This window comes from Gossypium hirsutum, chromosome D12, assembly GCF_007990345.1.
Source record: "Gossypium hirsutum isolate 1008001.06 chromosome D12, Gossypium_hirsutum_v2.1, whole genome shotgun sequence".
Classification (NCBI taxonomy): domain Eukaryota; kingdom Viridiplantae; phylum Streptophyta; class Magnoliopsida; order Malvales; family Malvaceae; genus Gossypium; species Gossypium hirsutum.
In genome coordinates, this window is record NC_053448.1 from 2290011 (window position 1) to 2303501 (window position 13491).

A 13491-nucleotide genomic window follows, 5' to 3' on the forward strand; every position below is an offset into this window, starting at 1 on the left:
GTTTACAATATCATAAATTGTCAAAAACATGTAGATGTGGTAATGTTTTCATCGAGTTGTGGACGTATATGTGTGTGCTTGTGCCAATGAAAATATGAAATACGAGCTATGTCATCAAAACCCGGGGAAGCCTTATTGTCTGTTCTTCATCAAAGTTGAAAGTTTTGAACAGGGTAATATGAACAGTAATTATCATCAGAAATAATAAAGAAAACTGTTAGATATTAACCGTAGGAAAAATCAAGATTGAAGCAAAATAAGCTATTAAACAACATAGTTGACAACGACAAGTTCGGTAAGGCAATCTAGTAACCTTTTTTAACTAATGTGTGTTGATAGGACTCAGAGGTGAGTGTCAGAAAAGGATGTCGAATATGGGCACTCAAGGAAACATAAAAAGATCTATCAAAGGATGTTAAAAGTTGAAACATGCACCATAACAATCTGTAAACCATGAATTGTCAAGATGCCCATACACTGTTTTCTTCTAACACATGACATTGCTCCATATTGCCACAAGTCTTAATTTTTGTTGATGTACCGGAGTCTAAAATCCATATTTGACGTGTATCCGGACATGAGTATGGGGATAATCCTCTAAATACCGGATATATAGAAAACCTTTTTTTCAAAAAATAAAAGTAAAAGAACATACCAATGCAAAACGCGCACCGCACACCCCATCCACGCCTCAACCAAGTCCAAGCAATAAAGACAACACTCAATCAATAATAGTAACATTATATACTAGGAACAAAGACAAACGAAATACAGAATCTCATTTCACTTTACTAAACGTCTAATGATACTTTGTGCAAAAACAAATGAATTTATTGAACTCGTGATGATAAAAAAGTACATAGTATTGAGAAGGGATGCTTCCCAGTAACCAATATCCTGGCAGAGTTGCAGTATGATTTACATCATTAAATAGATTTGTAGCAGTAAAACAAAAGATGCCATAGAATTCTACAACATAACCACTCATATACCAACGGATTATTATCACTCCGCCAGCAACTTTAAACACTTACGATATGTCTATTCAATGTAAATAAGGAAATGAACATTAGAATTGAATCATAGAACTAACATGGGTCAGCATTCAAAACCACTTGTTGGAGTTGTAGTGTATAGAAGAAGAGCAAACAATACCTACTGAGCAGCATCTTCAGGGAATCTAGCATCGAAAGGGGCCGAAGGGTGGGCATGAGTCGCTGCACCACCAGCATTTCCCGAACCATGCTGCAGCTCAATCACAAGCCACCGTACAGCTTTACTCATCTGCTCCAAACGAACGGCACTGATGGGAGGAAGGCCGGTTGAGTGCTGCCCCGACTTCCCAGCCATATAGCCAGTGGCTTCATCGACAAGGCACTCGGATCCAATCCTTTGTTTGATGGACTCGACGAACTCCTCAGCTTGATCACAAGCCACTCTGAATAATTCCCATTTCTGCTTGAAGTTCTCCAAGGCAGCATCGGTGGCTGCCGTCTTTTGGGCAGCTGAAGATTCCTTAGTTTCGAGAACATGAGCTGCCGCACCAACAAATTCTTGGTAGGCGCTGTTTAAGGAATCTACTATGTTGTCCATTACTCTTCAATTCCTTGTAACTATCAATTCAATAACAAAAACCTTGAATTAATTTCCATATCTAGATTATACGAACATACCAAAATTACAAGAGTAGGGTAAAGAAATCAAATAATCCCGAAATAGAACCAAATAATTAGCAATTAATGGGATACCTGGAAATTCAATTGTCGTTGATTGAGAATCCTAAAAAGAAAACCAGAAAAAAGAAACGAGATTTTACTACAGCCGCCGAATGCGGAAGAGAAACTGCCGTAAAATTGGGGAATCACAGTGGGCTTTTGTTCGGAATTCGGATACTAGATCATTAAGTCATTTGCTTCGCTTATTTTTGGGCTGATACATCTATGTATAAATAAAAGATTTCGCTTATTTTGGGCTGTATAAATAAAATATTTAAATATGTATTAAATGTAGTGTATTTAATAAAAATATTTTTCAATAATACTTATTATCAGCAATTTTTTATTTGATTATCTAAATACATTTGAAAAATAATTTGCGTTACATTTTAAAAATATTTAAAAATATTTTAATATTAAAAATTGATTTAATGAAAAATACATTTTAAAAATATTTAGTTTTAGAAAAAGTAAATTAAAGTCGTGACTAGTGTTCAAATTCGGTTAAAATTGAATTAACTGATCGAACTAATCTAATTCATTTAATCGTTCGGTTAACCGATCTAGTTCAGTTAGAGGTCGATTAAATATTTTTTGGAATTTTAGTTAAGGGTTAATTTGATTCGAAATCGAGTAATTCACCGAATTAACTGAACTTAATAAATAATATTATATATTATATGTATTAGGCTATTAGCCCACTGCTTACCCACGCCCCAACCACCGGCCCACCCCAGCACTCCTACTCAGCCAATATACATTTAATAAATCTAACCCAATCCTAAAAACTAAAATTAATTTAATAAAAAAATCCTAAAAACAAAAAAAAATCAAGAATCTCTAACCCTATTTTGATTTCTGGTATCCCAAAATTGAAAATCCTTTGAAATCTCCCAAAACCCATATTGTCGATAGCCCAACATCGACAACACACTCACCACCAATCACCACCATCCGACATGCACGTAATCCTCCAAGAAGATCTCTTATGAAATCCCTAAACAAGTAACCATAAATCCTTAATCTCTAATCTCATCTCCCCAAATTAAAAATCATCTGAAATCTCCCAAAATCCCTATTACCGACAACCACCAGTCACCATTGTTCGGTGTCCACCAGGTCACTATCATCGTATTAATATTGACTTTGATATCTCCTTTGTATTTATTCCCATCTATTTTTGCTAGTTCTTTCTAGAAAGTATAGAGAAATCGATAGTTATGTTCATAAATTTGATATTTCCTCTATTTTTCTCTCTGTTTCTCTTATCAAGTGTATTGTGGTTGTGCTCTACTTTTGTTTTTCGGGAAAAAGCTCATCTTTTTTTTTTCATTTTTGTTAAACAAGTATTCTTGATCCCAGTGAAAAACCCAAAACCAACAAATCTTTTACCTAGAGATTATGGGTTTCTGTTGAAATAAATAAAAAGAAAAAACTTTGAAAATGTATGAATATCTTATTAAGTGGATGTCTATCATGATCAAGATAAAGTTTTAATGTATTTTAAATTATAATAGTTATTAGAATTAGATCTCTACTTCTTTTTAACATGAATGATAAAAAAATTTATGATCTTCTAAAATTTTATTTATTCATATAAAATGAATAGGTATAAATAAAACATATATTAAATATAACAAATAATAAATTTATGTTACTAATAAATTATTGTGGTTAGATAATATATTTTTTATATATCATACCACAACAAAATACAAATTATTATAATGTCAAATTAAAATAACTTTACAACTATAAAAGTTTAAACATAAACATTTTCTAACATCCACCTCTTATGACACAATTTCATCTCAAATTTTACAATGATATGAAATTATACCAGAGAAGCTAAATATCCTAAAGTTCATGACAAGTAAGTACTTTTACTCATATTCCGCAATAATCATATATCTTAATCAAAATCAAAATTAAACCAATCAATTCTATTAAAAATGAAAAAAAATTATCTTTACATAAAAATCACAATAACTAAATGTGTGAAGGGTTTTATAAATCCATTGAGATACGGATAGTGAATTATACAAATTGAACTTTTTAATAGAAATCAAATCAAATTTCAAAAGAAGTTGATTAGATTGACTTATGTTACCATGGATGAGAAGTAGTGATTATAAACATCCTTTGTAATGAAGAAAAAGATATCATCCCCAAGCAAATATCAAAAAGTAATTAAACTTTGAGAGTGAATCTTACTTCTCGATTTCATATAGATAACGATATCAAATCATTCACTATCCTTAAGAACAAAAAGTAAAATAAGTTAATCAAAATAATGATATCGTATAATGAAAGAAGAATGAATAATAATAATCAGATATTAAACATTAAATAAAAGAAACTTCCTGTAAAAACTTTGCATCTTGCTGTCAAAGATATTGAAAATCATGGAGGATAAATTTGATCGTCAATAAAAGGAACTATCACTTTGAGCAAGATTATGCTGATAACGTGTTATAAAATACTTCAATGCCAGGACTTAGTGAAAAACTTCATATTTTTATTTCACTTTTGCAAAAATACTTCAATTGCACCCTTATTGGCTTTATACCTTTAGATATTTGAACTACTGGTCCAAAAACTTCACGAATTTAATTGTACTTGAGTTACGTCTTTTTATTTTAATCAGTTTATTCCATATCTATATTTCTCAATAGATTTATTCAGGATTCTCCTTTTATTTCATTATTTCAATAATAATATTGCATGCAAAATCATTGTCGACCACTTTTATTATTCGGTTCCACATTTTCTTAAATCGATATAACTTATCGAGATATCTTATTTTCATTATTTTAAAATAATATTACCTGAATCTCTTCTGAAGTTTTACTTATTAGTTATGTTTTGAGTATCTTCTGGAGCACCCACTTCCACTATATGACCATCTAGAAGAATTTTTATCTTTTGAACCAATCAATCAATTATTTATTATAACTAATTGTCCTACTGGGACTTTGATTCAAATTAAAATATTAGATGGTACATAACAATTGGTTATTCTCATTAAGTTTATAAATACATCTAACAGTTAAATTGTAATAAGTTATCCTTGTTGAACTTCTGGTTCAAATTACTCTCCCCTTAACTCATTCCAAATTATTATTTCTCTCCCCCTAATGTAAGGAAAACTTTCAAATCAAAATTGTAATCACAAATCAAATTATAATTGAATCTTGAATACATTCAAAACATCTAATAATATAAAGAAACTTGTAATTAATATATATTCCCAACTTTCTTTGAGGATTCACTCATCTTTATGCGTTGTTGTGGAGCAATTGGAATATATACGCATATAAAAAATTTAAAGATGAGAAATATTTAACTCTTGACCAAAACCAATTGTAATGGGGAGTATTTATAACTTATTGGTTTGATATGTACAACACGTAAAACAACATAATCTCATGTTGAAATAGGAAGTTTAGTTCTCATAAGTAATGGTTTAGACATTAATCAGATGTGTTTAATCAATAATTTCTCTAAACCATTATGCGCAAACTTTTACAAAAGTTTTTCGAACTCAATCAATAAAAGATTGAGATATAAACTCATCAGTATTAGCAAGATGAATTGTCTTAATTACATTATCTAAAATTAATTATTTAAACAAGCAATATTGCAAACAACATGCTGCAAATTAATAATACATACGTGATTATTTTGTAGATGCATCTACCAAAATCATATAATATCAAAATCATCCACATGGTGGATGAATATGCCCATATTCGTTTCAGAAATGCAAAACATTAAATCTCAACTTTAGCTAGTGAGTTTCTAACAATCAATTTTCATTGAGAACAAACAACATATGAGAATTCTTTTAAATTAAAGAATATTCTAGTTTTTTAATGAATGTCCATATGAATTCTTAATTAATTTTCGCAGCATATATGACCCAGGATGGTCTAACTGGTCACGCCAAGTAGTAAATGCATTTGTATCAGTAAACTTTTGGTTTACTTTAACATGTGTTTCAATTGTACTAAATTGAAACAAATTAATAATTTTACTATCATTACTTTTACTTTGTATCCACCTATAAGTGCTATTGTGACATTTACTACGAGGGCTTTCAAGCAAGCATTACGCAGCACCAAGATATTAAGACTCTCATAGTCTGTCATATACTTGATGTTACTAGAGAGGTGGTGGCTGGTGTTACCAGCATAGAAGCAATTGTAAGTAGGGTTTGAACAAGTTGTTTGTTTTATATATCACTAAAAGTAGGAACTTATATAAGTTTTAAGAACTATACTTAATTTTGTACTTCTTTTCCCTCATTGTTTTGACTTAATACAAGAAATGTTTCTTACACTTGAGTAGATTCTACAATTCAAGAACACAATACATTTTGCTCTTCTATTGATGGTTGATGCAAATTTGAGTCCTCCTGCTTTAGAAGTTTCTTGCCAACGTACTTTTAAAACATCACTTTAGATTTGTTTCTCCGCAGTAGCAACAAAGTCAAATGTCCCAGTGGGGTTTGAACCTGTATCGATTGCAAAACCTAAAATAATTGCTCCGATTGTAAAGTATGTGAGTGCTATTTCTTGTTGCAGTTTTATACTAATCCGTGATCTTATTTGTAAGTTACAGTTGAGTGATTTCCTTACAGTTATCTCTCTCTTGCTATCTTTTGGTTACTAATCAAGAGGTTTTCTGCAGATTACTTTTGCTTCACCTAATGAAGAAAATTAATCTCTATGGAAAATGATTTATTTTCTCAAAATTTATTTTGTCCAATTAAAAGGAATAATTGTTCTACGGATGCTTTGTTCCAGATGTTAAAACCAACAATCTGGCTTTTGTTTGAGAAGGGTGTAAAAATTCTTGTTTTGACTATTGGTTCAAATGGTGTACTTTTATGCACTAAAGGGGAATTAATCTCTTAGAGGATTTGTTTGGAAAAGACACAACAACATGGATTTAGTCAACAGTTATTTGAAAATATGACATCAAGATATCATTTAAATTTGTATTCTGATTTTAAATTTCTTAATAGAAGCCCAAATTTCTTAGCTATGCATTTTCTTGCACTCCCTGCATCTGTTGTAAGGCTTACAAGAGCTGGTGATTGTCTAGTCGGTGGAATGCTTGCATCCCTTTCTACAGGTTTAGATATGATGCAGAGTGTAGCAATTGGTATAGCTGCAGCCAAAGCCTCGGTTGAGCTGGACAGTAATGTACCTTCTCAGTTTAGTTTGCCAACAATTACATGTACCTTTGATTTTAGATCATTACTGCTTTGGGTATTGTTTAAGCATTAGTCTGTAACTTAAATATTTATATGAATAACGTGGAAGCAAATGTCATTCCATTATGCATGTGATGTCATGATTGTATATTCATCTGCCAAACTCTTACAACCTCAATCTAAGTTGTAATGTCCGAAGAAGAGGTATGGAGTTTTGGTAAACATTCAAAGTTAGAGCTATATGTGCTTGCCTCTTTTACTGTTATACCAAAAAATTATCTAAAAAATTGCGACTTGAGCTTTATACACCATATTTGTAGAATAAATAACAATGCAACATTATATTTTTTCAATCCACACAATGCCAATGAGATAATATAATTAACTCTTTGATTGAACTATGAATTCCTGTAACAGCCCGATTCTGGGCCTAGTCGAAATATTAGTTTCGGGACCACAAATCCGATGAGGGAAAATATGGTTATTATTATATTTTTATGGTCTACAATTTCACGGAAAATTTTCGTAAAAATTTCGTTCGAAAATTTCGACGTTTGGGCACTCAATTTAGTCAAAAGGACTAAATTGTAAAAAGTGCAAAAGTTGAGTTCTATATGTAGAAGTGTCTAATTGATATGAAATTATAAGTTGGGGGTCCTTATGTGGTAATTAGACCATTAGTAATTGATGAACGAAAATAGACATAAGAAATGAGAGAAATAGATTTTTTTTAAGTGGGGGCATTTTAGTCATTTGGTTATAAAAAGAATAAAATGGGAAAAAGATGACAAAAATCATCATCTTCTCCATAAGTTGCTGCCGAATTTTAAGGGACACCATAGCTAAGGTTTCTTTGCTTTTTTCAAGCTCATAGTAAGTGCATCTTAGCCCCGTTTTTAATGTTCTTCGCATTTTTAGAATCCTCGTAGCTCGGTTTAGCTTATTCTAGCAATAATTCGTGTTAGGATTCATATTTGGAAAAATACCTATAGGTGAAATGTGTTTATTTTTCTGTTTTATGGTGGAATATGAAGCTATAAATTATGTTAAACAATTTTTGCTAAGCGATTTTAAACGAAAACGAGTAAATTGACATAATCGGTAAAAATGGTTAATGTTCAAAAGTATGTGTTAGAGTAAGAATTTGATGTTTCCATAGAAGGGAAAAGTGTTCAGCATGTCATAAAACATAAGAATAAGTGATGAAGTTTAATTTCCGAGCTTGGGGACAAAAGTGTAATTATGCAAAAGTTTGGGGGCAAAATTGTAATTTTTCAAAAAGTTGGGTGGTGGACTATTTTAATAAATGTGAACATTAAACGAGTTAAATTTGCTATTATAGATCAAGAGAGACGGGAAGATTATCTCAAACGAGGAAAAGAAAAGATAGTGGAGTGAATTGCAAAATTACGATATTTTGCACCGAGGTAAGTAAACACGTGACTTAATGTATTATTTTCGTATTATTTGATATGTGTTGAGATTTATTTGAATATAAAATAAATGTTTGGCAAGATTCCAAAAATGTTGTTAAATTGGGAAATGTGGTAAGGAGTTGCAAAACACGATTTTTGGTTGAACACTCGGAATAGGCCGGAGCATATTGCATATAAAGGGGTTGCTGTGTGCTGATTCCCCTATTCATTGGTGGTTGCTAAGTGCTGATTCCACCGTATTTTAAATGTGGAAGGGGGTTGCTAAGTGCTGATTCCCCCGAGTGGTTGCTAAGTGCTGATTCCCCTACCTATTGGTGGTTGCTAAGTGCTGATTCCACCGTATTTTAAATGTGAAAGGGGGTTGCTAAGTGCTGATTCTCCCGAGGGGTTGCTAAGTGTTGATTCCCCGACCCATTTGGTGGTTGCTAAGTGCTGATTCCACCGCATCTGAAATGTGAAGGGGGTTGCAAAGTGCTGATTCCCCCAAGGGGTTGCTGTGTGCTGATTCCCCGATTCATTGGTGGTGCTAAGTGCGGAATCCACCAACAACGGTTAACATTCCGAGTGTTCAACGAGTAAATTGAGAAGGTGAATATTCATATATGTGGTGGACGAGTTTATGGGAGGAATATCGGGTTTGATACTTAATCAACCCATGTATAAGATGGGAGGAAAAATAAAAAAATACAAAAGAAACAATTTGAATGCAAAACTGTTTTGAGTGGCAGCAGTTGGGAAACTTTGAAAAATCACCATAAATGGTGAAAAATGAATTGGAGGTTGAATAAAATATGAAATTGAAGCTGAATGAGTCTATTTTCATATGAAAGAAGTTGGGAAAGCAAAGGAATTATATATTTGGGGATATTTAAATTTTACTGAGACAGGGTTGGATTGAATTCGAAATCCCCTGTTCCAACTTTGGAAAATCACCAAAAATTATAAAAAAATAATTATGGCTTGAAATTTATATGAATGGATTCATTTGTGAGTATATTTTTAATAGAAACAAACAAGAACATTTTTTGAAACTTGTATAGAGAGTTATGTGAATTTTTGTAAGGGAAGGTCAGGACTGTTGGGTAGTGAAACAGGGGAAACTTTAATGAATAAACTGTACTAATTTGCCCGACCAAAAATTCTGAAAATTTTATGGTGGAAAGATATATGAATCTAGTTTCAGGAAAAATTTACGGAATTTTATTTGGAGCCCTGTATCTCCCGATAAAAATAAGTTAGTGACCATGATGCAGAAATACTGCTTGCTGGAATTTGACCAAATAATGAAATTTGTTTGTGATAAAAGTTATATTTTGGTGTAATCATGTGGGAAATTTACCCACTTGTCATATGTTTACTGACTAAGCTATATGCTTACTTGCTTTTATTTTTCCCTTGATTATAGTGATATCCATCAACTTAGAATTGGGACAGAGTCGGACAATCATCCACACTATCATCCGCGTTTGGGTATTTTGCTACTGGTATTCCGGAAATTATGGCATGTATATACGACTTTATGTAATGTGGCGTCACTGTATATATATATGTTATGGTTCGATCTAAAATGTGGCGTTTATAAATAGTTAAATTGTGTATCTTTATACAACTGTTTTGGTTGGAAATTTGAATTGTGGTTGGAAATTGCAGGGGGTTTAAGCAAAAACAAGCAGAAATGCTGTCGAAATTTGAAAAAAAATTTAGTAATACCTCGTACTCTGTTCCGGTAAGGAATACGAGTAAGGGGTGTTACAATTCCACTGTTGCTAGTAAAGTCATGCCATACATAAGTTATGTACCCAAAATATCGGCTATAGGCTTGGTCATCTTTAGAGCATAAGCATCCACTTATATCAAAGCACATAAGTTGCATACACATGATCAGTGACTGATTCAGGATTTAGGTAAATCATACCATGAATGTCACAAGTGAATTAATTCAAAAACGAATTCAGAATTAATTCATCTTTGGTCTAGTCTAAAGTATCATTCTACCAATGAATACATCTATGTCTTTACTTATGGAGTCAACTGCTTCGATAGCCAAGACTAGTCATCTTCCCAATTGAAATTGTAGACGACAAAATAATCCTTCTCAGTATTTGAATCAAATGCTCACTTTGATTCTTTTACAGGATTACAGACTCATTTAGATTATCTACTGAAGTAAGTTATCTTTCTCGCAATGTAAACGTTCTTTACAATGCTACTTATCTTCAGTTTGAACTTTAGACAAATAATGAGCTAATATTTGCTTGTCACAATGTCACTATGCATACAAAATATAAAAGATATAAATACAAAAGACATAATAGTGAAATGTGAAATTAACTTTATTTATTTATTTATCGTTCAAATAAATAGAAAATAGTTACATGTTTAGTACAATATGGGCACATTTTCCAATAGGGCTTTACACTGAGCCAATCTCACTACATTGAAAAAGTATTGGAAAAGTTCAAACACTTGAATATCAAGAATTTGAACACTCCATACAATTCAAACTTCAAGTTAAATGAGAATAATGGCAGGGCTATAGTGCAACTTGAGTATGCCAGCGCAATTGGAAGTCGATTGTATGCATTGTACTAGACCCGATATTGCATTTGTTATGTGCAAATTGTTGAGATTTACAAATTGTCTTAGTACAAATCATTGGAAATGAATTTGTAGGATTTTTGGCTATCTTAAGAAAACAAAAAAATTTGAGATTATTCTATAATGATTATCCCACGGTACTAGAAGGTTACTCGGATGCAAGTTGAATTGCAAGTCTAAGTGACAATAAGTCCACATCGAGATGAAATTTTACGATCGAAGGTGGTGCCATTAGTTGACTTCTAAGAAACAAACTTGTATCTCACATTCAACTATGGAGGTTGAATTTATAGCCTTGGTAGCTACTTGCAAGGAAGTGGAATGACTAAGAGATCTCTTGCTAGATATAAAGTTGTGGCCACAAAGTAGGCTTGCTATTTTTGTATATTATGATAGTGAATCCACCATGTCTCAAGTGTACAATAAGGTGTACAATGAAAATTCTAGACATATAAGTTTCAGACATAAGCATGTGAGAAAATTGATTAGAGATGGTGTGATAACTGTTACCTATGGTAAGTCAATTGACAATTTAGTGGATCTATTGACAAAAGGTTTGTCAAGGGATTTGGTTAAGAGTACCACCACTAAGATGAGATCAAAACCATTCTAATCGCGTCATTAATAATGGAAACCCTACCTTATTCTAGCCAAAAGTTAGTTTCGAGGTTCAAAGGGTAATAACAAGTTATCAAATGACAATGTGAACCAAGAATCAAGATTTAGTGTTTATGTTTTAAGAGGATGAGTTTTACTCTTAATGGATGGACATTAATTGTCATGAAATCCACCTATATGGACATGAAGTGGTGCTGCTTCAACGAGATTTTATTTATGGTTTTCTCTCATACATGTTCATGAAACTGGATGAGCACATGGCCATAACGATGCTAAAGCAAATAAACTCTTACTCTAATACGTTATGGTTATATGAAAATTTTCCGATATTGACTTTACGTGTGATGATTCAAGCGGCTAGCCACCATTCACTTTGTTGATACTTTAAGAGCTTGCATTAAAGGAATGTTCAATCTGCGAACACCCTTCTTTATGTATAATCCTTGTATACTTATTTTCTGCATTAGTCATCTAGTAGGGGATTGTTGGAAATTGTAGATTGCAAATTAATTATTCATGAGCACTATTAAAATTAAAAAGTGATAATTTATCATCCAATAGATACATTTCCATGGGAAATGTTTCTTCTAAGAAGTATGTCCAACATTAAGGGTTGTGACTCTTCAAAATAGTATCCATTGAATGCATATATTTCTTCTAAGAGGGACCATGATGGTCACAATGTACATTACAATCAATCCAATTTCAGAAATTAGAGTAAGAGTTAGAGAATTCATCGATTTTGCTAATCAAAGGAAATTCAAAAGCTTCGTTGTATCCCGGGAGGACCTTTGTCTTAACCCTATAGCAACTTTGTGCGGAGCAAATAGTTCTCTTTGGAAAGTGTCACCTACACCTCGAGGTCTACTGTTTAATTCCATATAATCTTCGAATATATCATCTCCACTTAATATCTCCAACATTTAGATCATCATTTCTTTGGGTATTGTTTAAGCATTAATCTGCAACTTAAATATTTATATGAATAATGTTGAAGTAAATGTCATTCCATTATGCAGGTGATGCCAGTATTGTATATTCAGCTGCCAAACTTTTGCAACGTCAATCTAAGTTATAATGTCCAAAAGAAGGGGCATTGTAATGGCCCAAATTTGAGGTTATCGGAACAGTGGTTTCGGAACCACAAATCCGATGAGAAAAATTTTATTTTTCTTATATTTTTATGGTCTACAATTTCAAAAAATTATTTTTTGAAAATTTCGCTCGAAAATTTCGACGTTTGGGCACTCAATTTAGTCAAAAAGACTAAATTGTAAAAAGTGCAAAAGTTGAGTTCTACATGTTAGAGGTGTCCAATTGTTATGAAACTTTAAATTGGAGGTCCTTATATGGTAATTATACCATTGGTAACTTGGTAGACAAAAATGGACATGAGATAAGTGAAATAGAAAATTTTTAAGTTAGGGGCAATTTGGTAATCTAGTAATTAAAATGAATTAAAAGGGAAAAAGATGGCAAAAATCATCATCTTCTTCATATGAACGAAATCAGCAAGGGGGAAGCCATAGTTAGGGTTTTCAAGCTTCCAAGCTCCATATTAAGTGATCCCAAGCCCCGTTTTTAATGTTCTTTACGTTTTTGAGATCCCGGTAGCTTAATTTAGCTTATTCTAGCAATAATTTAACCTAGGGTTTATATTTGGAAAAATACCCATAGGTGAAAAGTGTTTATTTTGATGTTTTATGATAGAATATGAAGCTAGAAATTATGTTAAACAACTTTTGCTAAGCGATTTTAAGTGAAAACGAGTAAAACGACATAATCGGTAAAAATACCTAATGTTCATAAGTACATGTTAAAGTGGGAATTTGATGTTGCCATAGAAGGGAAAAATGTTCAGAATGTTATAAAACATAAGAATAAGAGATGAAGTTTAATTTCC

At 32.1% G+C, this 13491-nt stretch overlaps 1 protein-coding gene across 1 annotated transcript; it reads right to left on the reverse strand.

The window, feature by feature from the left end:
• Nucleotides 1–809: 809 nt before the first annotated feature.
• LOC107947394 (mediator of RNA polymerase II transcription subunit 32) lies at nt 810–1950 on the reverse strand. Its single transcript, XM_016882056.2, has 2 exons — nt 1749–1950; nt 810–1613 (listed from the first exon to the last, which is right to left on the reverse strand). The coding sequence occupies exon 2, from the start codon at nt 1591–1593 to the stop codon at nt 1156–1158; it is 438 nt and encodes a 145-aa protein (XP_016737545.1). The 5' UTR covers nt 1594–1613; nt 1749–1950; the 3' UTR covers nt 810–1155.
• Between the last annotated feature and the right edge of the window lie 11541 nt (nt 1951–13491).

What these genes read in the sequence shown, in the direction of transcription:
- LOC107947394 (XM_016882056.2), bottom strand. Translation starts at nt 1,593, where the DNA reads ATGGACAACATAGTAGATTCCTTAAACAGCGCCTACCAAGAATTTGTT.